Source organism: Dipteris shenzhenensis, chromosome 4, assembly GCF_047967505.1.
Source record: "Dipteris shenzhenensis isolate YYH24624 ecotype China chromosome 4, Dip_SZ_1.0, whole genome shotgun sequence".
Lineage (NCBI taxonomy): Eukaryota > Viridiplantae > Streptophyta > Polypodiopsida > Gleicheniales > Dipteridaceae > Dipteris > Dipteris shenzhenensis.
Window position 1 is genome coordinate 53,650,109 of NC_141599.1, and position 26,296 is coordinate 53,676,404.

At 43.3% G+C, this 26,296-nt stretch overlaps 1 protein-coding gene across 1 annotated transcript in view; it reads right to left on the reverse strand.

The window, feature by feature from the left end:
- Positions 1-5,786: 5,786 nt before the first annotated feature.
- The window catches only part of LOC147903046 (proteasome subunit beta type-3), a 105,717-nt gene continuing 85,207 nt past the window's right edge, over positions 5,787-26,296 (reverse strand). The window contains exons 6-7 of the mRNA XM_087373320.1: positions 20,401-20,495; positions 5,787-6,097 (exon numbers count right to left, since the gene is read on the reverse strand). Coding sequence (XP_087229446.1) covers positions 6,049-6,097; positions 20,401-20,495 — 144 coding nt within the window. The 3' untranslated portion in view covers positions 5,787-6,048. The remainder of the gene's footprint in view (positions 6,098-20,400; positions 20,496-26,296) is intronic.

The window sequence follows — 26,296 nt, forward strand, 5'->3', positions numbered from 1 at the left end:
CTATGTCAAATGATGTGATGTCTGGCAAAGAACAATCAAATCCCAACACAAGGATTTAAACCTCCGACAACAGTTACTGCTCAACAATCATTTCAAAAATGGAGGATTGATTTTGTGGGGACCCATATATCCAACCACAAATGAAACACAAGCATGCTACATCATTCTAGCCACGGACTACTTCACAAAGTGGGCTGAAGCTAAAGAAGTGAGAAAGGTAGATGCTAGAAACACAACAAAGTTCTTGTATGAAAATCTAATTACATGATTTGGATGCCCCATCGAAATTGTGTTAGATAGAGGCATACATTTTGTAAATGAGGTAATCCAAGAACTTTTGTATGGCTTTATGGTTATCCACAGAAAAAGCACACCGTACTAACCCTAAGGCAATGGACAAGCCGAGTCTACCATCAAAGAACTGTGCATTGTCCTCACTAAAATAGTGGAGCCAGAGATCTGACTAGGCAGAAAATCTTAATGCATCCTTATGGGCATATTAAACCACACTAAAGGCCAGTACAAGATTTATGCCTTTTCAAATAATGTACGGCCCTAAAGAAATGGTCCCATTGGAATTTGTAATGCCAAGCCTACGCATAGCAGTGCAAGAACGCATGGGAGACCATGAGTCTCTCAAGGAAAGACTCTATCAACTAGAATAGCATACAGAGATAAGGTTAGCTGCTTACCATGCCATGATAGTACAAAAACAAATAAGGAAGACATGGTTTGACAGAAACCTTATGGATAATGGGATCAAGGAAGGTGGCCTAGTTCTACTATACAATGCCAAAGTCCACAAGTGCAAACTTAAATATCTAGGTCAAGCGCCATATAGAGTCAAGAAGATGAATCTGATTGGAAAAGCGCACACACATGGTTCGAGCAACATGAATAAATTGCACAAAAACAAGCCCCAAGAGATACTTGCTTTGGTCCACACATGGTACCCTCATCAGAAAAAGAGTAAAATGCATCAGCCACTCATAAAAGAAACATGCAGTATTGGCACATGGCACTCTTACCACATGGCACTATTGGCACTGTCAGACTGAGACCTAATTCATGTGTGAAATGCTAGGCAGTAGATAGCTCGCTAAGATGGAGAGAAGGCCTACAACACCATTGACAAAGTGAACCAAGCCAAATGGCCAAATCCTCAACCTTGATAGCCCTCCCCACATCACCGACCCGAAGAAGGACAGGATCTAGAATCACCAACCCAGAGGTAACACCAAAACAACCATGGCCGTTGATTCTAGATAGTGACAATGATAGTGAAGAGTGCCATAGAATCTGGGGACCCTAGGATCAGGAGAACTAGAGGCAGAGCCATCGACTATGCAAGATATAGGTGTAGAACAGCTTGATTCCCAAGACAGCAAGGAGCTAACAACATTAGAGAGAACAATACAACCTGTATAGCCACGAGTCTCAACGGTCAACATGTCAGTTGATGCATGCAACTTCTTGTAGTCCAATAACGTCATATCAAAGCAAAGAGTTGAAGAAGGTTAAGTATGACACACTAATGTATAATGAAAAGCCTTTATAGATCTACTTCCGTAGATCAACAATGCAAGAAGTTTTCTCATTCCTAGAGACACAAGAAGAATATCCAATGAAACATTTGGATGCAAGATTCAGGATTGGTTCCCAACTAACACAAGTCACAAAGCAAGGAAATACGCCATGATATGATTTTGGACCCAATCTGCAAAGAGGCGACCAAGTTTATGGGCTGACATTTTCAATCATAAAAGAGTGCACAAAAATTACATATCAGTAAAAACTCTCACACTCCTTAATAAGGGAAACTATAGGATTGGGCTCAACACATATCCTTGCTACTAACAAATTATGTATCCACCACCCATAATGGAAAAAGCTACATTGCCCATCTACTAGCCATTATAATGGGGTTTGCAATACAATAAGATTCAAGCCTCTACACAATAAATGGAAGACTTTGAAACATTGATATTATCTCCCAAAATGGGACCTAGAGTCCCCATCCACTTTCAATACGGATGGCATGGATGGACAACAATCTGAGCAAATTCTAGAGTGTGACAATGTGAAACTCTGCCAAAGAACTTTGAACTCGGTTCAAAATTGCTACCGTAATAGATTGACTCGACGAAAGAAGTCCAAGAAAGAGCCATATCTCACAATGAATTTACAAGTGGGGCAGATAGTGTTCATCTTCAAGAATCACAAGTCAACAATGTTGATGACTCTACAGCTCTAGCATTAGGAAAAATGGAAGCTCATTTTGGGGCCCTGTAAGAAATTCACTGTTTTCTCTTTTCTCTCTCTACAAATGCAAGAAAGTATGGATACTTGCGTGAGAAATGTCAGTGTGAAAAGGAATAAATGCTTTACATTCAATGTTCATATAAGATCAACACTTTTCTGTTTAGATTTTAGTGATTCTGACACCGTAGGCGCGTCTAGAATGGCCTAAAATCCCAAGAACGTCACTGGAAACGCTAGAATCGGACATCCAGAGGCTCGAAAACGACCAAAAAAGGCCGAAAAGTGAGATTTGCTGATAAACGCGATTTGGTACCTTCCTCCCCTGAGAGAGGTACCAAATCGCGTTTATCAGGGGAGAAAGGTACCAAATCGCGTTTATCAGCAAATCTCACTTTTCGACCTTTTTTGTCGTTTCTGGGCCTCCGGATGTCTGATTCCAACGTTTCCAGTGCCGTTCTTGGGGTTTTGGGCCGTTTCGGACACGCCTACGGTGTCAGAATCACCAAATTCTGCACAGAAAATAAATTTTTTAAAGATTCAAATTAGATCACCTCATTATGTGACATGCTTCTACGAACATATAGTACTATTTCTTTTTCTTATTTTCATCTTCTTTTGTTAAATTTTCAACGTTACGTTGGCCCACTCCTGATTGGTTGAGAGCCTATTTTCTCTCTCTTCTAAAAGGCCCCAAAATGAGCTCCCTTTTTTTCTAATGGGCCACAGCCACAAATCATCTCTAGTGACACTCTACAACACGTTGCCATTTACAAAAAAGATCAAGATAGCACATGGGTGTATGGGAGCCAACTAAATGATCAATACAAGCAAGGCAATAGCACATTCCAAATCATACAACATCACAATCAGCAATTGCAACAATGATTGGAATTAATTGCTCAACATGGCATCAGATGAGAAGCAATGAGAAATGGAAAGATAGATGATCCCATCACTCTAAACGAAGTTGCAGAGTGCAAGGACTGAAATTCATAAGCTCAAGGAATTCATGTAAGAAATTCTTAGTAAAAAGTAGAAAGAATGCATTACAAGCTACAATTGTACACCTACAGCAATCTGATGCCTTGAGCGGAAAGAAAGAGGTCGAGCTATGCCTCTCCCAAATATAAGTCTCTTGTGATGATCTAAAAAAAGAAATGATGCACTTAAATGAAATTCTACTGGTTTTTAGAAATGATGCACTTAAATGAAATTCTACTGGTTTTTAGAAATGATGCACTTAAATGAAATTCTACTGATTGAAGATCATTAGATCCATGCCAAACATCAAATTCAAGCAGTAGAAAAGAAATGGAATGCATAGCATCAAGGGAGACAATTGATCAATTGGTAGGATAACCGAAAGTAGCCCAATAATTCAACAATCTAAAGCTTGCCTACACCTCAACACTGGGTAAGTGTAAAGAAAAGTGCATGGAGCTACAAAATCAAACTTAGTAATAATTTCAAAATTCAAACTTTAGCTCCTGAGCCAAGCCAACGATGATGCAGAGGAGTCGGCACAACTACATGGTATATCTGGTCTTGATTGGATCAGGCCAGTGAGCACAAAGACTCTCTGGGACCTATGCCAAAAAATGGATGAGAACGAGAAAAATAAGTTGTCTCTCAGTGTAAGAAATCTCATATGATTAAATCCTAGTGCGATACTTTCATATGAGTGTTTGATGGGAAGTCCTCTTCAAGTAGTAGCCGAACAACTACCCTTACTACAACAATCACAATCAACTTCCTTGGGATATAATTCCAAGACAAATCCCACATTTGAGCTGACAATGCCTCCCAAAACCGACAAAGATCTACCCGAGGAATATGTGGTTCTATCTTCAATCTAATCTCCCCTATCTTGCCACTCTTTTTTTTTTAATCTTCTCACATCCCTCCCCAACTATAGTAACATCCTTCGTACCTTTCTTAAAATCCATGCTAACCCATATTCCTTGCCATGCCTCTCAACGCGACCTTCTAATCCAAGAATTTAACTCCTCCCACCTAATAACCCCTAGCTTTTTCCCATCGCTTGAAAACCCTTCCCTTGAGGACTATCAAGTCACTAAATCCATTTGCCCTGCTCTTCCTTCACTTTCCACCAACATCCTTACTTCTGCCTTCTCTAATTCACTACTTGCTTCCACCTTATGTTTGTCCCCTGTAACCTTTCTCTCATCCAAGACCACATATTCCTCTTGAACTTCCAATGGAAGACACTACCATTGATTCCATCAATGAGCTTCGCCAACAAGATAACCCAAATTGAACACCCACATGGAAGTTGAATAAGGATACAAGTAGGATTCCCGTGCCTGATAATCCCATATGTGACTTTTGACAGCAATACCCAGCTATATAGTCAAGAGGAGGATGTGATCGCTCTAAAATTTCCATGCACATTCGTCAAGCACAAATCGCTCCAAAAATAAGCAACAAATTGAAACCAGAACATGGATAGCCTAGACCAAAACTGCTTAAAGAAAATGCCTTTGCAATTATTTACAAGCTCCATCTTCCTTGCAAACACATCCCACATTTTCTGCAATACCTCATTGCTACCGGTGGGATGCCAACCAACATGATCTAGATAAGAAAGATGCTCCTCGCAATTGGCCACTAATAAATAGATACTCCAACATTAACTGGACAAGCCAAGAAACACTCATCAGAGCCTTGAACAAACATGCATCACAGATGCGAGATAGTTATGACCAAACACTCAAGGAGAGCACCAAGTACAGTGAAGCTTTAGCAATAATACTAGAGGAGTCCCTCACCATTGAGAACCATTTAGCCAAGCTCACTTTCAACCCAAATCAATAGATATATGCTCAAACAATCAATCGCCTCTTTCAAAGAGCCATATCTCTTCAAGGGCAATATGTGTTTGTTTGAAGAAATAGTTGACCCTCGCTTCTTAAAAACCAAGCAAACAATCTACGGTGGTCCATCAAGAATCAACAAATCTTCTAAAAGGGATTCAATATGGGCTACAGAGTTCAAGCTATTAGTAAGGGTGTTAAAGAACTACAGAGGCTATTACTATGAAAAGGGATTCGCTACTCAGCTCTAGCTTATAGGAGGTTTATATCTCTTTTTAGACCCCCTTCTATAAGTGCAGTTTGTCCCTATAGGTAGCCAAATTTTGTACTTGGTCTTTTTAAGAGACTAACCATCCCCTAATGCAAAATTTTATTTATTTATTTAAAGATCTCGTCTTGTTAACTAACGTGGCGAGTACCTTAGTTTACTCTTGGATACACTAACACTCTCTCGTATGGATACACTAGCATTGGCATCCCTTCAACATCGTTCAACATTGTAAGACATTTGAATGGGCTTACGAGCATGCCTTAGTTTTCAACAATAGGTACACTAAAGGGGCATTTAAGATCCCCCACTTCTATAGAGTTTATACAGCAAAGCTTATCAGCCTATGGTTGAGGTTAATACAAAAAGATCAGGGACACTGCCACAATGCACTAAGAATTCAGACTAATGAGAGCTAAGTATATTGCACGAACCTCCAAAAAAGGCTCATTCACTCATAATGACAAAATTATGACCCCGTTTAGGTTTCCATATACACGGGGAAAGAAGTTAAAAGTCTTGATGCAGGCCTCGGGTAAAATAAATCTCCCCTTTAGCTTTGAAAGATAATAATCTGATTAGAGCAAAGCATTCAATCAAAATGTGCCTTATGATGTCTTAGAAACTTTTTCAAAGAATGGACCATTGAAAAAGTTGCATCATGATAAGAAGACCAAGTGTCCCTCAGTCCATTCGTCCTTTCAATGTGCGAATGATAACTTGATCAGGAGACCTGCAAGATAGAGAAGCATAGTAAATTCACATTACATTGATTAGCAAGACTAGTAATATGACACCAGATACATTGCCTAGGGATAATGCAGGAATCACTGATTTGCAAACTTCTAGCTTGAAATTATGTTGTTTCTGTCTCAATTTGAACCATACTATATCTGGCAGCCCAAGCACTCTCAAACGGGCACACCTCCACAGTACAAACACTATGAATGCAATGACTCTAGTCTACATATCAGCCTAGTACAAAGCAGATAAACTGAAGCTTCTCACAAAAGATTCTGTTTTTTATTCACAAAGTTTGAATTTCAAGGAAAAACACTTAGTTACTTGAGGAATCTTTTATCACATGAATGCCGAGTGTGTGTGCCTGTTTTTTTTTTTTGGGAGAAGAAGAGGAAGGGGGGGGGGGGAGGCGCAATCTGAAAAAAGCATCTGTTGACTTGCAAGAGCAACACAATAGAAGATTTGGCAAGATCTATTTGTGTATCAGAAAGTCTTGTGTCTAGTGCAACCATGACCAGGCTTGTAACCAATGGTGAGTATGCTTTTCCACATGTACTGATAGACCTGCACTGCATACATCTAAATCCTTCTTCTCCACATTTGATTTCTCTAGGATTTCAACCCAAGTTGTAATAGAGCAAGCTGGTCCCATATGTATAAAAAATAGGGGCTCTTAAATGCCATCACATTACAAGATCTTGTTGGCATTTGTTCTAAAATATTTAATGGCTTGTCCACCCTGCTTTTATGGAGCTCTTGGAATTGAGGGTAGGTCGATCCAAATATTTTTCTCCCACTTCACCACCTCAATCTTGTGCCCCTTGTGTCATGACAAGAGAATTGACTATTTTTTAATTAATAGACATTAGAACAGTATGACATTATATGCCAATCTGATGGTGCAACAGACAATATTCATATGGCGGTGGGTCATCTAAGTAGATAGTGCCCACCGGGTTGGAGCCATTGCTTCAGACGGCAACAAATTTGGACATGTAACACTTATTTTATTAGTAAAGAAGTGAACCCACGTATATCTGTCCTAGGGGTAATTGGAAAGATAAGGGTGCATTAGAGCATGTGCATTGAATGGTAGGTACATGGGTCATAGGCTAAGGATAGGTCTAAATGGGAAGATGGACCTTGAGTGATCTCAAGGGACATCAATGAAAGGGTATCCCCCCTTCATTGTGATTCACACATAACATTCTCTCTAATACCCCTTCATTGTGATCACACGTAGCATTCTCTCTACCACCTAACATGCATCCACAATCTCTCTCTAAATTTCTCTCACCTTGCATATAGGTCAAACAGAATTAAGTACTCTCACAAGGGCGCTCTTCCCCCATTGGAGTGCCCAATTCGCGTCAAAATTCTTGCATGAATTGCACCCATTTGCATTCTTGTAAGGCTGGTTCTTCACATTTGGTATCAGGGCGGTGACGATTCACCTTAGGGATGGAAGGAGGACAAGTGAAACAGGAAGCAGTATGCATTAAGAGCGTGGCAGGCATGCGAGAAGAAGGGACGTCGAAACGTGTGCAGGGAGCATCATACGGGCAAGCACCGTGAGGACCGCCGTCCAAACAGACACCACATGGACACGGAGGGATGCGACAAGAAGCACAGCTCTAATCGATGCCCAAGGACCTCCAAACTGATCACGGCACGCTGGGGTTCTCCCTATGCATGTGTCTTTGGACTTTTGATTCTCCATGAAGTTCTTTCTCTGTGCAACCCTCTGAATATTCGAATTTCTGAGTTATTTTCTGCGTAACCTTTTGAAATTTTTGAAATTCTGGGGATCAGCATATTAGCACAGAGGTTAAACCTCTCAAGAGGAATTCTGAGATCTCCAAGAAGGGCTTTTTCAAAATTTGTGCTCTTTGGATAGGAGAAATGAGTTTACCTGCACGCAACAGTCCCAAATCCGACATTTCAAATGAAGCTTCGATATATTTGATGAATTCTGCAATTTTCTCTTTATCGGTGCACACGAAAAGCATGTCATCCACATAAAGGATGACAATCAACAAATCCCCTGTATCCTTGACATATAGGGTATTTTCAATTGAGCTATTATTTAGACCCTGGCTAATCAAATAAGTATGAATCTTCTCATACCAAGCCTGTGGAGCTTGTTTGAGCCCATAAATTGACTTATGCAATTTATTTTCCTGGCCAACCATGTTGAAACCAATAGGTTGACTCACATAGACTTCCCCATGCAAGTTCCATTCTGAAAGGCTGTTTTAATGTCCAACTGATGAGCAGCCAATGAAACGCACCTAATGGTAGTCATCTTGGAAGTGGGCGGCAAAGGCTTCATCATAACCAATCTCCTTCTGCTCAGAATAGCTGTTGGCAACTAATCTGCCTTGTACCTGTCAGATGTCCTGATAAGTTTGTACTTCCACTTAGTCCTAATAGACTTTTGTCAATGGGCAGATCCACTAAATCCTATGCGTTGTTTTTGTGGATTGAATCCAACTCTGCCTTCATCTCTCATCCAATGCTCCTTGTCTTGAGCATCCTCAAAGCTATCAAGCTCTTCTATAACACAAGGAGAGCTCATCCATGCTGAATTAGCATATTGTGCTCATTTGAATCTCTTGCAACTAATCTGCCTTGTACCTGTCAGATGTCCTGATAAGTTTGTACTTCCACTTAGTCCTAATAGACTTTTGTCAATGGGCAGATCCACTAAATCCTATGCGTTGTTTTTGTGGATTGAATCCAACTCTGCCTTCATCTCTCATCCAATGCTCCTTGTCTTGAGCATCCTCAAAGCTATCAAGCTCTTCTATAACACAAGGAGAGCTCATCCATGCTGAATTAGCATATTGTGCTCATTTGAATCTCTTGAACCAGCCCCTTTCTACAGTAACCTACTAGAGAGAGGACTTGACAGCTTACTGTCCTGCAAAATTTGCATAAGCCCTCAAGGAACTGATCTGGCTTCTTGTACAGCTGTTCTCTATTGTCTGACAAATTCTTCCACATCTTTATGTTCTATAGATGTTCATGATCCACTGTGGAGCATCCAAAGTCTGCTGTGCAGACTGCAAATACTGATCTTCTGCTGGCTGTCATATCAACTGGCAATGGGATCAACCCCTCAAATATGTCTAATGAACCTGTGGGCATCTGTCTCAGAGTCAAAGATCAATCCGAGTTTTCTGCACAAACCACATCTCTAATGACAAAAATCCTCGGAGTCTGAGGATTGTAGAGACAATACCCCTTTTACTATAGCCAACAAAAATGCATTTCATTGCTTTATCATCTGGTTTGTCTCTCAATGCCGAGGCACATGTGCATATGCTACCAACCAAACATCCTAAGGTAATCAACCTTGGGTTTCCTGTCATGCCAAGCCCCAAAGGTTTTCAAGGCTTTAATTGGGCATCTATTCAAAATATGTAAGGCACACCTGAGCTTCCATCCAAAAATTATGAGGCAGTTTTCTACCCTTGATCATACATCTGGCCATCTTCATCAGAGACCTATTTTTATTTAAACTCAGCAACACCACTTTGCTGGGGTGTATATGGCCCTGTACATTAGTGCGTGTATATGGCCATGTAAATTGGTGCTTAATGCCTTTTTCCTTGAAGTGTGCTATAAAAGCATTTAGCAAGTACTTCCCCCTTTTGTCTATCCTCAAACTTGCACCCTACATAGTTTTTCAGCCCTGGCAACAAAATGCTGTGAATACATAAATTCATCAAATATCTCCTTCAAAAGGATAGACCCATGTAAATCTGAAACCATCATCAATAAAGGTCACAAAGTACAGATTCTTTCCCAAGGATGGTGTTCTCATGGGACCATACACATCACTGTGTACAAGCTGCAATTTCTGACAGCTCTAACTGATGCCATTTTGCATGCTGCTGTCATGTGTATCCAACTGATATAAACCATGATGTTAGTGACTATCTGATAGTCTTTTTCTCTCTCCTACTTATCATCCTCAAATATGACAGCATATCGTCTTCTACAAAAGAGGAAAGAGAAAGCATATTCTTAAGACATAAAGGGCATCTGGAAGAGACAAATCAGTTCCATCTACAAATGACTCCCAACTCCCTTCACAAGGTACAAAGAATTGTGGGCACAGGATACAAAATGGGAGGAGGCTATTAATCAACAAATGAATGTTTCCTGAAAATTATTTGTCTAGATGCACCAGTGTCAAGATACCAAACTACATCATAAGTATCACTCACACAGAGTGAATTGGGATTATAACTGCATACCAAAAAGGACTACTCTTCACCCACAAATTTGCTGGAGCGTTCTCCTTGTCAACATTTAAAGCATCTGAAATTAACGCTAGCATCCAACTTCCTTCCCTTGTTTTGCCAGCATCATCCTTCACCTTGTTATGGTTATCTTGAAGCAGCCTTAGACTGCATACCACCTTTGTGCTTTCCCTGATTCCTATTTTGGGCAGTAAATGCTCGATAACTACTACAGGAAAGAGGAAGATTTATTCTTCCTTATATGTTCCTCCTGCAACAACAAACCCACGAGCTCCTCAAACTGGAGAGGTAGAGCATTGCCTCTCACAGACAAAGCGAGAGGTGTGCCGAAACCCCGGTAGGGCGTCCTAGGATCAAATCTTTTTCAGAGATAATCTTATCAATATTCAGGAATTGCTCTATAAGATCCTAGATCTTAGTCAAATGCTCTAGCATACTGTCACCCACATGCATATTCAGATTCTAAAGCTCCTCCTTGAGAAAGGCAACCCTTGCCTCATTCTTTGCCTGCTACATGGTTTCTAAGACATGCCATGCACGCAAAGAGTTTTTGCAAGACGTGATGTGTGGAATAATAAAGAAATCAAGGCAAGAGCATAGGCATCATATCTCCTTTGATCAGCTGTGATAGCTGCAACTACTGCAGGTGTCAATGCAACCACCCATATTCTACCAGGCGTAGTTAGTGCACTAGGTCCAGCATTTGTGGGATGGGGACCCCACAAACCTTTGGCAACCAAAACTCCATAAAGCGTAATCTGTGTCATAAAGTTTGTCCTCTTGGAGCAAAGCTCCACCAAATAGATTATCATTCTGAGCCATCGTCAGAAAAAATGAACAAACTGCCCACAAAATTCACTTGTTGTTAATGATTTTTGAAATATGATGCACTGACCCAACAAGCCAATGCTTGGCTAAACGAATGTCATCTGCCCTGCAAAGAACCATCCCCTGGCACGAGGGCCAGCAATGCAAGCTAAATAAATAAAGCCCCAAATTTTTTAGGGCAACAGATACTCCAAATGTGAGCAAAAAAAGGACAAAGCCTCATAAGGGACTGAACAGAACTGATTTGATGAAAAACCAGTACTGACTTTGGAGCCAGAAGTACACCCAATGTAGAACTGAACAGTTTGAGCCTGTACTAGGACATAACAGAAGCAAACTTCCTCAAAACAGTCCCAAATCGACCGAATCAACAACCAGCAGGAGTGAGATATCCATGACTGAAATCTGTGCGGAGAGACGACCAGCAAAAATTACCTCCAGATTTGGAATGGCAGCTTCAGAACTGAGAAAACTGCTTCAGAAAATAGCTGTTGTGGTGGTAGCCATGGAGAGAAAGGCCTAGGAAAGCAGCGATTTGACCTTCTTCAGTCAGAGAAAAGAAACTTCCATTAAGAAACTTCTTAGTGACATGGACACTGAGGAATGAAGGGTACAATATAGAAACACAAGGGCATCCCCCTGGCTGGCTGCTCTATGGGGCTTATCTTATACATAGGGTGAACAAATAGCCACTCTGGTGGTTTATAACAGCATATTATACCACCCTCTGTGGAATGAAAGAAGGGACCTGGCTATAATGATAAAAGCCTCCCTCTTGGGCCTAGCACAATCCGAATCTCCCTGGAGTCTATCCATCTACCTCTGAAAGTATGATATCTAGCCAAATGCTGGCTAGTTTCAGCCAAATGCTGAAAGTATGATATCCATCTACCCCAAGTGCAGAGCCTCTGAGACTCCTTTGTGAAACCAATGACCAAAACCAACCCAGGTGTCCAATGCAAGGGCTCTATGTGCCAACGTGTCCCAAAGCCTACACGAAAAATCCTAAAGAAACCTCTCAGAGACTCCCCATGCTATGATGTGGCCGGCATGCACCATTAATGCTCCCCATCTCAATCCTTTTTGCCCAATCTCACTAAGTAGCTGGAAACAGGAATATCGGGGGCATTCTCTCCAAAATCGGTGGAACCTCTGCAAGGGTCTCCTCTCCCACACCCAAATTTTGCAACCTGCTCCTTTGCTATGCAAAGATTTGGCTCAATGTACCACCTCCTTTGATATTGGGCTACTATCCTAACTCTCTGAGGCGTAGACCCTCAAGAGTCCTCCATCCTAACCTCCTATCTCTCCATCTTGCCATCATCTGATACCATAAATGTGAATGAGGACAGACCTAAGGTGTCCACAACCAAAAACAAGCTCTCATTCCTCGTAAAGTACCCCAGCCATGAACGAGCCTCTATAACGTGAGGCTTTTGAGCTGCTCTCCAGTCTCAGAGACTACACCCTCAATCTTTTCTATCATAATTCTAAGTCTCTAAACCCTCTCTTTGAGCAAGGGGGGATAACTCCGTGAAAGAAAACCATTCTCCCACTGTGCTGGCCAATGTCCAACCAAAACCTCCCGGGAAAGGTTGGGTCTCTGCACAATGGGTTCAGTCATCGATCTGATAAGAGCATTGAAAAGGACATTAAGTATGTGAAGGAGTAGCTCCTTCTATGGCTCACTGCCATGCAACATGCCTTTGACGATGAACTTCATGAGCAAGGCTCTGTTCTAGCATTCTATGTCCCCAATGCCTATTGGAGAAGTGAAAGGAAAGCATGAAGCTGAACACGAAATGAGAGAATTGCATTAGAATGAAGAAGGGCGAGGTCCATATGTAGGCACCTCTACATGAGCCACCAAGCTCCACAATCATCTCCTCAATCATCTCCTCAATCAGCTCCTAGAATCTCTCAATCATCCTATGTGGCATCTACCACCACCTAACACTGCTTATGGGCACCTAACTGTGCCTCTAGCACACACACATAGAACCCAAGGTGTGCCTGGGACATACACCTTGAGATATCCCATCAAACCCCCCCTCAAGGGCCTCAGGCTATGTCAAGGATACATCTAGTCTCATAGTTTCGCATGCCGTCTCATGGTGGTCAAGGATAAATCTATGGCTAGGATCTCATGCTAGCAAGGGTTCCCAAGGGTATGAAGTCAAACAAATGGATACATAAGACCTTCCAATGGTTATCTCCCCTGCATGTACATGCACACAATGTCTGCAGGAGGTACCATGGAGCAAAACACATACACATGGCCTACATCATATGGTGACCAGAGGTGTTTACAATAGTTTATTCCATTCATTTTGGAGGACTATCCAGGCAGAGTACCTTGACTCAACATAAAAGAGAGATCTGGAGCATATATGGAGATGGTTCAAAAAGCATAATCATCATAGGAGGCCTCATCTTGTGGAGACACATCAACTGAAAGTAAATTGGCAGTTTCTGGTTTTGTAGTTGCTTCCTTTTTGGCTTTACAAAACTTTTCATGGTGACTGTTTTTGCCACAATATTTGCAAGGATTGATCTTGAAGCAATCTTTTGAGAGGTGATTAGTCTTCCCACAATGTTTGCAAGGTGAAAACTTGCCCATTTGAGTTTTTATGGCATGGGCTGTGTCATTGCCTCTCCGGAGTTCCTTGTGCCTTTCTTCTTCTTGAAGAGCAGTAATAAGACCTTCAAGAGTAGGATTAGGAAGATTTTTCAATGTGGTAACAACATGATCATAATCTTCAGGCATACTTTTGAGCAATACTGCCATTGCATCACCTGGGAGAGTTGATAGAAGCAAGTTGAGTCATGAGACTCCGCATGTGATTGACATGGGCAGCCAAGGCAGTGCCACTAGCCATCTTCAATTCAAAGAAAGCAATCTTAAGTAACAATTTTGAGATGTGAGAGCTAGCACCAAAAATAATATCAAGCTTCTGCCAAGCTTCAGAAGGAGACTCCAAATCAGAAATGTGATGAATATAGTCATCTCCTAAGCCAAGAGCAATAATGCCATAGGCTTTCTTCTCTCTACAGGATCTCGTGCCGGGCGTGTAGGAGCTGAGGATTCTCCAACATTAGAGACTGTTGAAGAAGAAGTTGAAGTAGGTTTGACAAGCCCCCAGAGGTTTTCCCTCATCAATGCAAACTTAACTTTCATCTGCCATGTGTGAAAGCCTTTACCATTGAGCTTATCAATATTCAAGAAGGTAGCCATGAGAGGGTCTAACCCAAAATGGACAGTGTCTACTCTCTTACAAGGCTAGAAAGAGTTGAAAAGCTTCAAAGTACAAGCATTTAGTGTAGCAAAGACTTGTAACCAAATTCCATAAAAATCATAATGGAAATGATACTTCAACTTGCATGCTTCATAGAGGTGGCTAAATGAAAGTATTCCAAGCAAATCCAGGTATAGCAACCTGAAGGAAAGTTATAGCCACAATTGTACTGATGCTATTCAACACTTTAAAACATCAGAAATGCTAAAGTGGCATCTAATGTAGCACCAAACTCACAACATTGTCAAAACTGTCCAAAACACAGGCCTGATCTTCGAGGGCTTGTATCTCACTCTTCAAAGCAAAGAAAAGAGGGCTTTCTAGGTAGAAATAAAGCTGGTATACCAGAGAAGAGCCACTGAAGAAGAGAGGCGAAATGCCGCGTCACGTCGCCATAGCTAGGAGCTTGAATGTCGACTGGTTTTTCGTCTGTTTCTCCCTCCCTGGTGAACCATTTCACATCAAATCTGGACAGGGGCTAGCTCATGCTGTTGTGCAAGCATGGCTCAGAGGAATTTTGGAATGGCTGCTCCAGCAAGTCGTATTGCACGAAATAGCGTCACGAAGAAGGCGGCTGTTGCGCGGGTCTGTGGGCACCATTGCCTAATTGCTCTGACGTGGAAGGTCGCCCATATGAAGGGTCTCTCCAGCCAAAAGGACTCTGGGAATGGTTGCTTGTAGGTAGAGAACTCAGCCCTCCAAGTGGTTGGGCAGAAAGGGGCAAAATGGAGAGGAAGGTGAAGAAGAAGAAGAAGAAGAAGAAGAAGAAGATGACATGGCATAAATGGGTTCAAGGAGGATCATTGTGCTCTGATACCATGTTGGAGACGTGAAAGGAAAGCATGAAGCTGAACACGAAATGAGAGAATTGCATTAGAATGAAGAAGGGTGAGGTCCATATGTAGGCACCTCTACATGAGCCACCAAGCTCCACAATCATCTCCTCAATCAGCTCCTAGAATCTCTCAATCATCCTATGTGGCATCTACCACCACCTAACAGTGCTTATGGGCACCTAACTGTGCCTCTAGCACACACACATAGAACCCAAGGTGTGCCTGGGGCATACACCTTGAGATATCCCATCAAAGCCTTGCCTTCATCTGGATAGTGGCTGAATAATGATATCCCAAGTCACATCCGCCCTAGCTAGGCAATGCCATCCCCTCGTGACCACATGAAGTTCGTGATAGGTTGCTTTGCCTGGCTGATGCAAGATCTAGAAATGGCCCAGCAAGAGGTTATGTACCACATAGTAGTAAGTAAAACCTGATTGGCAACCAGTGCTCCACCTACTAAGGATAGCTTCACTGAGCTCCGATCAGTGTAACCATAAAACGTGTTTCAGGCAGTAGATACGTGAAGAAACATTTCTGCCCGAAACGTTTCTTAGAAACGTGCGAAACGTGGAAGTTTTTTTGAAATATAATTTATAAAAAATACACTATTTTTATCATTTATATAAAATACCCTGATTTTACACGTTTCTAGACGAAAAACTTGTCAAAATCTCGAAACGTTTCTTGTGACACTAGATCCAATGCAAGAGATTCCTCCAAAGGCTCACAAGTACTGGTGCCAACTACTGCTCTAATGTGATGTCCAATCCTACATGACATCCCAAGTATCGCACTACAGACCCTATAGGCACCCATGTAAAAATCTATGTTCAATCTCAAGTATAGGTGTGGTGTAGTATTAACCCAAATCCCATAGGACTTCCATAAGTTGATAAGGGCCTAAATAAATGCCCTCAAGCTGTCTACTCCTCCATCAAGATATACTGCCGTATCATCTCCAAACTTTGCATCAAGAAACCCTCCAAAGCAGCAATGGGCATCCTGATGCCACGAACACCCATGCCCCTGTCTCTCAAAAAATTACTCATAGCCTCTACAATAGATAGCAAAAGAAGAGGGGCCAGGCCAAAGGGCATCCCTATCTCATTGATTTGGCTATATGAAATATGTCTCCTCAGATTTTCCCAACTAAAACTTGATTGTTGACACCCTTGCTATCCAGTGTCTCAAAAAGCCCATCTTGTTGAGAGTCCCCTCAAGAAACTCCCAATCCACCCTATAATAGGCCTTCTCAAAACCAAGAAGCATAACTGATAAATCCTCCTGGCATGGTGAGGTCTCCCAAAAAGTAAAAATGTTATCGAAAATGCTTAGGTCTCATACAAAGCATGTATGGGTGGGCTCAATAATATCTTGTAAGAAAGGGAGAAGTCTCAAGCTAATCGCCTTAGCTAGGATCTTGTAAGAAGAACCAAGCAAGGTAATGGACCTCTACTCTAAAATCTCAAGCATGTCTCCGCTGCCCTTAGGAATAAGGTGAACCAGCCCCTTTGAAAGTCTGTCTAGAGTATCCCTAATCTCCATGACGTCTTGAAAAGCTGGTATTGTGCTATCTATAGCGGGTTTTCTTCTATATAGAGGGAGGGCCAGTGCAATTGTGTAGATCAGTTGAGCTCTCCTCAATTGATGGATGGGGCTTGGACCCAAGCAGGGATTCTTGAACGCCTGCTTGTTCACTAGTTCCCTACAATTGCATGTGTGTGTTTGCGAGTCACATGTGGCTTTCATGGAGGATTCAAGGATGCTTCAATCGAGATTGTTTTGTGCTGAAATATGGCAGCATGAGCTGAGTTCGAGCATGCTCTTCAGAGACCTGAATCGAATTCTATTAAGGATGTTCTCAGAGGGTTAGTGGGTTTACTTGAGAATCCTACTAGATTCTTAGGTAATGTGCACTGACACGATTACAAGCTGGCCAATGCGGCGTCCCCCTCTTCTTAGTTGGGCTTCTAATGCTGGTCGCATCGTGAATATGTATGTATGTATATATGTGTGTGTGTGTGTGTGTGTGTGTGTAGAGAGAGAGAGAAGGGGGGGAGGGAGGGAGCAAGTCTATGGGACAGCCAAAAACCAGCTAGTACATCCGCTTAGGGAGGGCACATGGCAGCTCCCAAGGAGTGCAAATAAAGCAATTCCAAGTTGTTTAGAGTCTCCCGCAGTAGGAGGGGCAACACGATAGGCAGGAGTTTGTGTCTATGTTGCGGAGCCTTGGATACATTCCATACTAAATTGAGCAGGACAATCTGGGTTATAGTGTCGAGCCTAATCCCGTCACTCAATCAAGCTTGTAGTGGAGGTGACTTCAATATGTCACTCCAAATGACAGGAGGGAAGGAGCAGAGGCAGAGATTTTTACAGAGAAGCAGGTGGCTTGGGAGGAGCTCATTTTCGATGCCAGAGATGAAATAGCCCCTAATAGGTCAATCAACACTAACCCGGGTGTTCTAGGATCTCCTCCATCTCCATGTTAACCTGCAAGTCAATGTACAAGCATACGGAAACCTTGGGTATAGGCTAGGATCACCTCGAGCTAGAGGTTAGACGACCTCTCACCATAGTCCATCCCACGTAAGACTGCACGTCCCATCCCACCTAGCCCCATCTCCACATATATGTTGCTAGGCAGCACAGGCCTAGACAGGCTCTCAACCTAGCTGGGTATTATTAGAAGGCCCTAATCCCAAGTATGATCGCAATGAGTAATGGCTCTCACTTATATAGATATTCGGTGTCTCCGATGTCTCGAGCCTAGGACTACCCTTAGCATACCAAAGGTACCTGATGTCCTAACAATCCCAAGGTTAGGATACATGACCATAGGTTAACGTGACCTCCATAACACTAGCCATGTTATGTCCAAATGTGGACATAACATTCTTCCCCCCTTATTCTAAGACATAAATTTAGGAAATTGGCATTGAAGAGAAGTAATACTTTCCCAAGTACTATCCTCCTGTAAGTGATCTTCCCACTTGACCTTTAGCCCTGGAACAACTCTATTTCTTAGGTGTAAGTCCCTATAATCTAGAAGACATTTCTGTTCATGGGCTACACAGTTCATCAAATCCTCTAGTTGTATGAGTTAATCCTCAGAGACCAAGTATATCTCTAGCATCCAGTACCTTTTCAAACTCTATCAGGTAATAGTAGCTTGTTAGTCACGTCAGGATCTTTTGAAGGATCATGAATGGACCACAATAGCGAAGAGGCAGTGCTTTGCCTCTCACTTCTTCGGACCAAGACCCTTCTCTTTGACTTTTTGGCCCGATCAATAGGTGTGTATGGCAGCCCTTGTTGGAGGCCATCAAAGACAGATTGGGTGGCTTCAAGTTCTCGTGCTTTCATGGATGATTCGCAGTAAGCCTTCAATCCCACATCAAATAATCATGTCTGGGTTCAGACCATCCCCACTACAACTCAATGCAACGTTTTAGTTTATCACATATGTCTACCGCATTAGACAGTATGGGTCTTGCACCACAGAGGGACATAGGCTTCCTTGGTTGGCTCTATCCTCCTCCATGGCACTATCGGCGATGGGTGACTAGAGGTGTTTGTATGCACATGCATGCAGATGGTTTGAGAACCTAGGACTCCACATAGACACGTTACCTCCCTTAAAGCACAACATTGAGGCCCCCTCCATCCCGCTCACCTATCACGAGGTGAACCAGGTCATCCGAATCTCGAGAGGATCTTTTACAATCACACATTCAGGACCTGTGACGCTTAGTTTTCACAAACATTGCCGGCAGATTTCAGCAGAGGATATTATTGATCCACTAGGACACACACAAACTAACCTCCCCCACTCCTTGAGTATATCTATCGAGCATTTTTTACGTCTCATCACACCAACTTCGCAGTAGGAGTGGACGAGTAGAGGGAATACCTAGAGAGGGTCGCATCTGCACCGTATGCGATCATAAGCAGATCAAGTTGGATGAGCATTTGTCTTTTAGATGCCCGGTGTATTATGAGATTAGAGGTCGCGATCACTACCTCTTCAAGGATGGTTTCAGAACTCTATCAAGCCTTTTCTCTTACCCAAATCAAAGGTGCTTGGCATCTTTCATCCATGAGATCATCTGACACAGGGAGCATTTACTCGGATCACAAAGGCAATACCAAGACGCACAGCCAAACTCCACTCAACAGCACGATCAGTGACTTTTTCCATTGAAACAGCACTAACCAACAATGTTCCGGGAGATGACGAGCCCACGAGGAGGGACGTACACTTGCCAATCGATCGAGACATAGATCAGATTAGGAGACCTTCCTTCCATGCTCACCAGATCGGAGACACGACTGATTGCCGTGACAATAGCACAGTTCATCGCAAGGCCATTGCTAGGAGACCGCAACGAACCACACGTGCTGATAATCATCACCGTCCCATCACAGAATTTATGCCACCACAGCAGCCATGCACATCACCGACCCCCTCTTGGATTGGACTTCTCTACCAGCCCTTCCCACATAGTCATCATAGTGCCGCCAATCCTCACCCAGCTTAGAGAGTGCTCTCTCTTTATGTATCGGTATCGCCATGATCATGGTTTTTCCTAGTGTGTTTATCATGGGTTTTAATGCTTGTTTACACACACACACACACACACACACATATATATAGAGAGAGAGAGAGTTTATTAAAAGTCTTAGGACGACCAAAGGATCTATGAGCCTAAAAAACACTTGATATAATGACTTTGTGTAATTTTCTTCCGTAGCAGATTGACCATAATCAACAGTGTAGTGAAACTGATGTTTCCACGTCTAACAAACTTGATAACCATAATGAGCAGAGTGGTGAAATTAATGTTTCCATGCCTAACTAGTCTCTGCTACAACAAAAAGCCGTATTTGAAGAAGTAAGGCATGACAGAGCAGTTTTACACAGCTGGCCCAGATCTAGGCCCCACACTTGCTTAGATGACCCTCAGTTTAGATGCCTAATGTGCTCCCTACTCTATCAATTACCTAGTCCATTGTGAGCATCAACAGCAATCAATAAAAAGAAAGAAGATAAGAACTTACACTACATGTACAATTCCTCCCCAACCACTTAAACAATCTCTATCCACCGAAGATAACAGGGCTTGCGAGATAGTTTCAAATAGTTCTTCAGGTTCCTGTCAAAGCAATACAAAAAAGTTTATAAAGTATTGTCTCTACCCAATACAAAACAATTTACAAACCGTTAAAAGAAGAGTCACACACATGCATTTTCCCAGTCGTATATACTTTCACCTTTAAAAATTTTGATAATCAATGCAAAGTTGAACCTTATGGTTCACATCATCACACAAGAAACTTCTCCTATTTTTCACTTTTTTGAACAAACCGTCCCAAACATGCAAAAAGGAAGGTAGTTGCAAGTTGCAAGTTGCAAGGATGCTTTAAATGCTTTAGAATGGAGTACGAGTACACTAGTCAACTCCACTTTTGCTTATCAAGCTTATCAAAGTGAATCACTAGAAGGTTGAGGCTATGGATACGAATATGCATGTCACTCGTTAAAAAAATTTTAATATGCAACATTCCTTGAGCCCTTCAGGTCAATAAATAATGGATGCATTTAAGGCCTTTTGTAATCTATGTCGCATGAAAATAGCCTGTGGCCTATCCTAGCTTTCAAAATATAGATTAAGTGGCTCCAAAAACTGTTGGATGCGGGGAGCAATGGAAGAAAGCTAGAATGCAAAAAGAAGACAACAAGCTGAGGAAAATATAGAGTACTTGCAAATGGATAATAAGAAAGTACAAGACATGGCCAATTATCAATATAAGGACCAAAGTCAACTTAGGACTAAAATGTCCATTCTCTGCGCGCACAAAAAAAAGGGACTAAAATGGATTGTTTGAGGTCATGCATGGTCATACATTAATAAGGTATATTCCCACAGTTTTATTGTAATATAAGAGAATTATACAGATATAGAAAGTTTTGATGGCACATAAGCACCATTGATGTGCACTATAACTTTTTGAACGTACACAAGGTCACGTCGAGGTGCATGCATTTGCAAGGCGGGGGCAGGTTGCAAGTACTTATTTTTCCAAGATTTGATGGGCGGAAGGTGTGAAAATTCAAAATTCACGAGAATAGCAAAATTTGAACCGCCGGTTTTTCCCCCTCCGACGATACATGTCAACACAATTGGATATCCCAAACAAGTACAATGTGGCCTAAAATGCTTCAAAACACAAATAGGTCTCTCTCTCTCTCTCTCTCTCTCTCTCTCTCTCTCTCTCTCTCTCTCTCTCATGCGGAAGAGATAACATGGAGCTGTTAAGCCAAAGATACAGAAAGCATACATGACGCAAAGGTTGACTAGAGCACACACAATGGTGGTCCATCCCATCCCAGCTCTACTGAGAGGGAGCTGCCAAAGCAAGGTGTCACCCTCGATATGGCTAACCAGATACGAAGATCATGGAGATCACGCCCCCTGCTATAGCGAGAGACCACCCAAGAGAGGGAGATACGCGATATCGACGCATCCCCTAGAGAGCTTCCATGGCACCAAGATCATAGATGACACTCGATCACATCTCGTGTCCTCTCAAGATTTTTGAGTTTGTGTTTTGGCTATAGTCTTGAGTCTTGAGTTTCCCCTTGTCTCATAGGCATACGAGGCCTACTGAAGACATCTCTCTCTCTCTCTCTCTCTCTCTCTCTCTCTCTCTCTCTCTCTCTCTCTCTCTCTCTCTCAAGATGTCGAGCCCACGAGATGAGTGTACATAGTGGACTGAAATGGCAGTATGGAACTATAATGGCACCTTCTGGTCCGATCCAGGTGGTTTCTTGGAGACCTACACTGACAAGGACACAATTTTCTACACCGAAACACATGAGAGTCCGGAGCGAGGGCTGTGCACAGTAACTAAATATACATGGGAATCAGCTCAAGGAAGAGAGTTGATCATCTTTAATGGCCTTCACAGATGGTCATCTTCTGGGAGACTCACACATAGTCCCAGAACTAGATGCAGCTGATATTAGGATAGTAAGGCATTCTGCAGATGCCCCATCCACGACCTGATCATCTTTAATGGCCTTCACAGATGGTCATGTTCTGGAAGACTCACTTGCTTCCCACATGGTGATGGATCTAGTGCAATGGACTATCTACTAGGCCCACTAGACTTTGTCTCACGAATACCCGACTTCGTCATATCCCCCCCCTCAAAGCTGACCACTCATACTTGGCCTTCCATATCTCCACCACCATGACAACCACAGGGAGAGCTCCCCCCACGCACTCAGATCCACTTTGATCGTGCTCTTGACCCACTGTACATGACCCACTGTACATGAACCATCTAGCCAGGGATGACATAGACCTCACAACGCCTCCGACACCCTTGTCTCAATGGTACAGGACGCTGCTATCAAATCTTTTCTCACGACCTGATCCGAATGGGCCAGGGATGGGAAGATGCCTCAGGACCCTTGATTTGATGGCAAATGCAGAGAGGCGAGAGCCCACTTCACACAGCAGCAAGCCACGAGTCACCTAACGCCATCTGAGGCACAGAGGATCTATCGACCACTGACGCGTCGTAAGAGATGGGCTTTCCTCACTTATAGGATGGATGAGATTGTCAGTTCGTTCCGAGGAGAAGACCCGACCACTGGATGGGGATTTCTATCAGAGGGGAAGCCACCTATCCCAATCTCTCACCCAGATGTGTGGCACACATACGCATGCTTCCTCTATGATGCCCAGATGCAGACACTGTCGGATATGTGCTCCACACCTAGGCCCACCACTTGTCATCTGTTCACGTACGGGCTGCACTTCGCCGTCTGCACAATCGGAGAGCGCAGGACCACGAGGGCCTCTGGGTTGAGCACTTTGCACATGGACAGGAGGTTCTAAGCCCGATCCTAGCAGATATGTTCAACCGGGCTGTGTCACGGTTTTCCACTTTCTTGGAGTACCACCGCTATTGTGCCAAAACACAAAGCCGGGGACCCTATGGAGACAGGGAACTATCAGACGCTTATGATTGGCCACACTCTGGCCAAGATTTATGGATCAATTCTAGAGAGGGAACTCAGCAGTCATTTAGAGACTCGGGGACAGCAGGCACTAGGTCTAGATCACATCTTCACTCTTAGGGCTATCATTGAGGAGGCAAGGTCTAGACACTAGAAAGTCTACACATGCTTTGTAGACTTTCACAAGGCTTTTGACACTATCCCACGATCCTGTATGATTAGGAGGCTACAGGAGCTGCAAATTCCAGAGACACTGGTATGGGGGGTGATGAACCTATATGAGTCAATCAGAGGCATAGTTGGTGCCCTAGGTGGCCTATCGGATTAGGTCGAGAGTACGATCCGAGTGAAGCAAGGTTGCCTCCCCTCACCAACTCTCTTCGGGCTGTACATTGATGAGATCACCTCATTCATAGACCTCCTAGGAGGTGAAGGATCACTATTGGCTGATCTCATGAAACAGATATTGCTATACACTAATGACATAGTCCTTATCTCATCCTCAACAGAGGGGCTGCAAGGACACATGGAAGCCCTAGAGGTGTTCAGGAGAGAGAGAGAGAGAGAGAGAGAGAGAGAGAGAGAACTGACAGTCAACCTTGGAAAGACCCAGGTTATGGTCTTCAACACCTCACATGCAATAATCCGACGACTCAATTTCACTTATCGAGCCGAGCCAATGGAGATAGTGCAGTCCTACACATATTTGGGAGCAATCCTCACAGGACCCCTTTTCACTATCACACATTTGCGCAACCCAGGCACGACTCACACGGGGACGGGTTGATCTGGCCCGATTGGAGAGACTGTTTCAAGGCACACTTTCAAGATCCACCGACGAAGTGCTAGCTTTTCGATACGCTAGTGTGACCGACCGCCATGTATGCAGCACCCTTCTAGGGATGTGATCTACAGATAGCAATGTGGAAGAGATTGAGCAGCTACATGTGACCATGGGATCTAGGATGATTCAGAGCAAGCCCTCGGTCCCGCATGAGATAGTACATGCAGAGTTCACCATGACACCACTACAGATTGATGCCATCTTTCAGACAGTGACTTTCATCCAGAGTCTAGGACTTACCTCATTGGAGACTACCGACGCTCGCTCTGAAGTCATCCAAACGACTAGCAAGTATAGTTTGGATGCACCCCCTGAGTTGATCCCGCAAGATGAGATTAACCATATCATACGTCTTCTCAAGCTCCACATGTCTCGGGCTTGGTGGGAGATCAAGAGCTCCCCACCAAGACACAGCTTTACAATCATCATTTCCTGAATGTCTCCGAGGAGGTATTCATTGATACCCTTATATCTCAAGGACAAAAGAGTCTCACATGCACTGAGGATCGCCATTGGGCAGATGCGGGTTTCATCCTATCAGCTGAGGATTGAAAGAAAGATATATTAACGTCCACGGGAGACCTTGCGGGCCTATGGGACAAAGTGCACAGAAAAGCGAACTCATACAAGCCTCAGTGGGCTGAAGCAAAGGGTACGCTAGGACCATTGCTGAGTACTACTGAGTACTAGTCTATGCTAACAGAATCATAATCATATCAAGCACGTATACCTAGAGAGCAGCAGACCTACACGCTATGCACATTGGGAGTGGTTGAGACAAAGGAACACTTTCTTTGCACCTGCCCAACCTACTACGAGATCCAGAGACAATACCATTGTCTCTATCGAGATTGAAGTACTTTCGGCCCACTATCACGATTGATCCACTTCCATGACCAGGTCTGCATTGGGATCTATCTGCTTGAGATGCGCCGACACAGGGAGACCCTGCTAGGACAGATCAGAGAGCAACAGGAGGCAATCACACCATAGGAGGCAAAGGATGACCACACACAACGGCACATCACATATTTTTATGCATTCGAGTCAGCTCCAGGACACAGTGGGGTGGAGACGGAGCTAGCTGCTATGCGGGCAGTCTGGATTACCGAGAGAGGAGTGCAGAGGCCATCCACGACATGGAGAGAGAGCACACTCGATTGAGGTTCCCCTTATCACAGCTTTCCTCAGAGGGGACCGCCCGAGACGAGGGATCACTCTGAACATAGCTCAACGGGTTCAGAGATCGTGGAGACCACGCCCCCCTCCAACACCGCAGCATGAGACAACCAGACAAACTCAGATTCGAGACATTTTCACCGCTCAAAGACGAACCACCACCGTGCCAGGTTTCGGTTTCTGAGTTTCCAGTTCCAATTCCACTTCTCAACCTGCTCCAGACAGCAGATAGCATATGATATGATATAGTTTTGTACTTGATTTTGCTTGAGCCATTGAGCTCTTTTTATTTCAGCACAGTACTCAGCAAAGGGTCTTAGTGCGCCCTTTGCCTCAACACTTTGTGGCGTGTATGAGTTTTTCCCTGTTGGTGTCCCTTTGTCCCATACGCCCGCGAGGCCTCCCGTGGACGTCTCTCTCTCTCTCTCTCTCTCTCTCTCTCTCTCTCTCTCTCTACACCGATTAGAAAACCATCCTACTCTGACGTTGCATCCTCCACATCGATACCCAACCCCTATGCGTTGCACTACAAGCATTTGAACCACTGAAGCAAATATACTTTTTGCAGCAAGAAGTGAGAGATCTTAGGCCTATGGTTGCTGCTCTTAGAAGAAAGATGAAGGACATGGAGAACAAAGGCAAGCAAGAAATCATTGCAGAGGTTATAGAAAAATGCAGCACATGTCACATGCACCCCTGCACTTGGGTGCAAAGTGACACACTGGCTACATCGACAAGTGCGTTATAGTTCCCACATAGGAGATTTTGTCGTATGCTGTGACCCCTTTGTGAGCCCTTGTCCAGGGGCAGTCAGGCAAAAGCTACGTAGGTCAGTCTCTCAGCCTTAGGTCAAGTCAACAATTCAGTTCTTGTTCACTAGTACCCATTGGAGAACAGTAGGT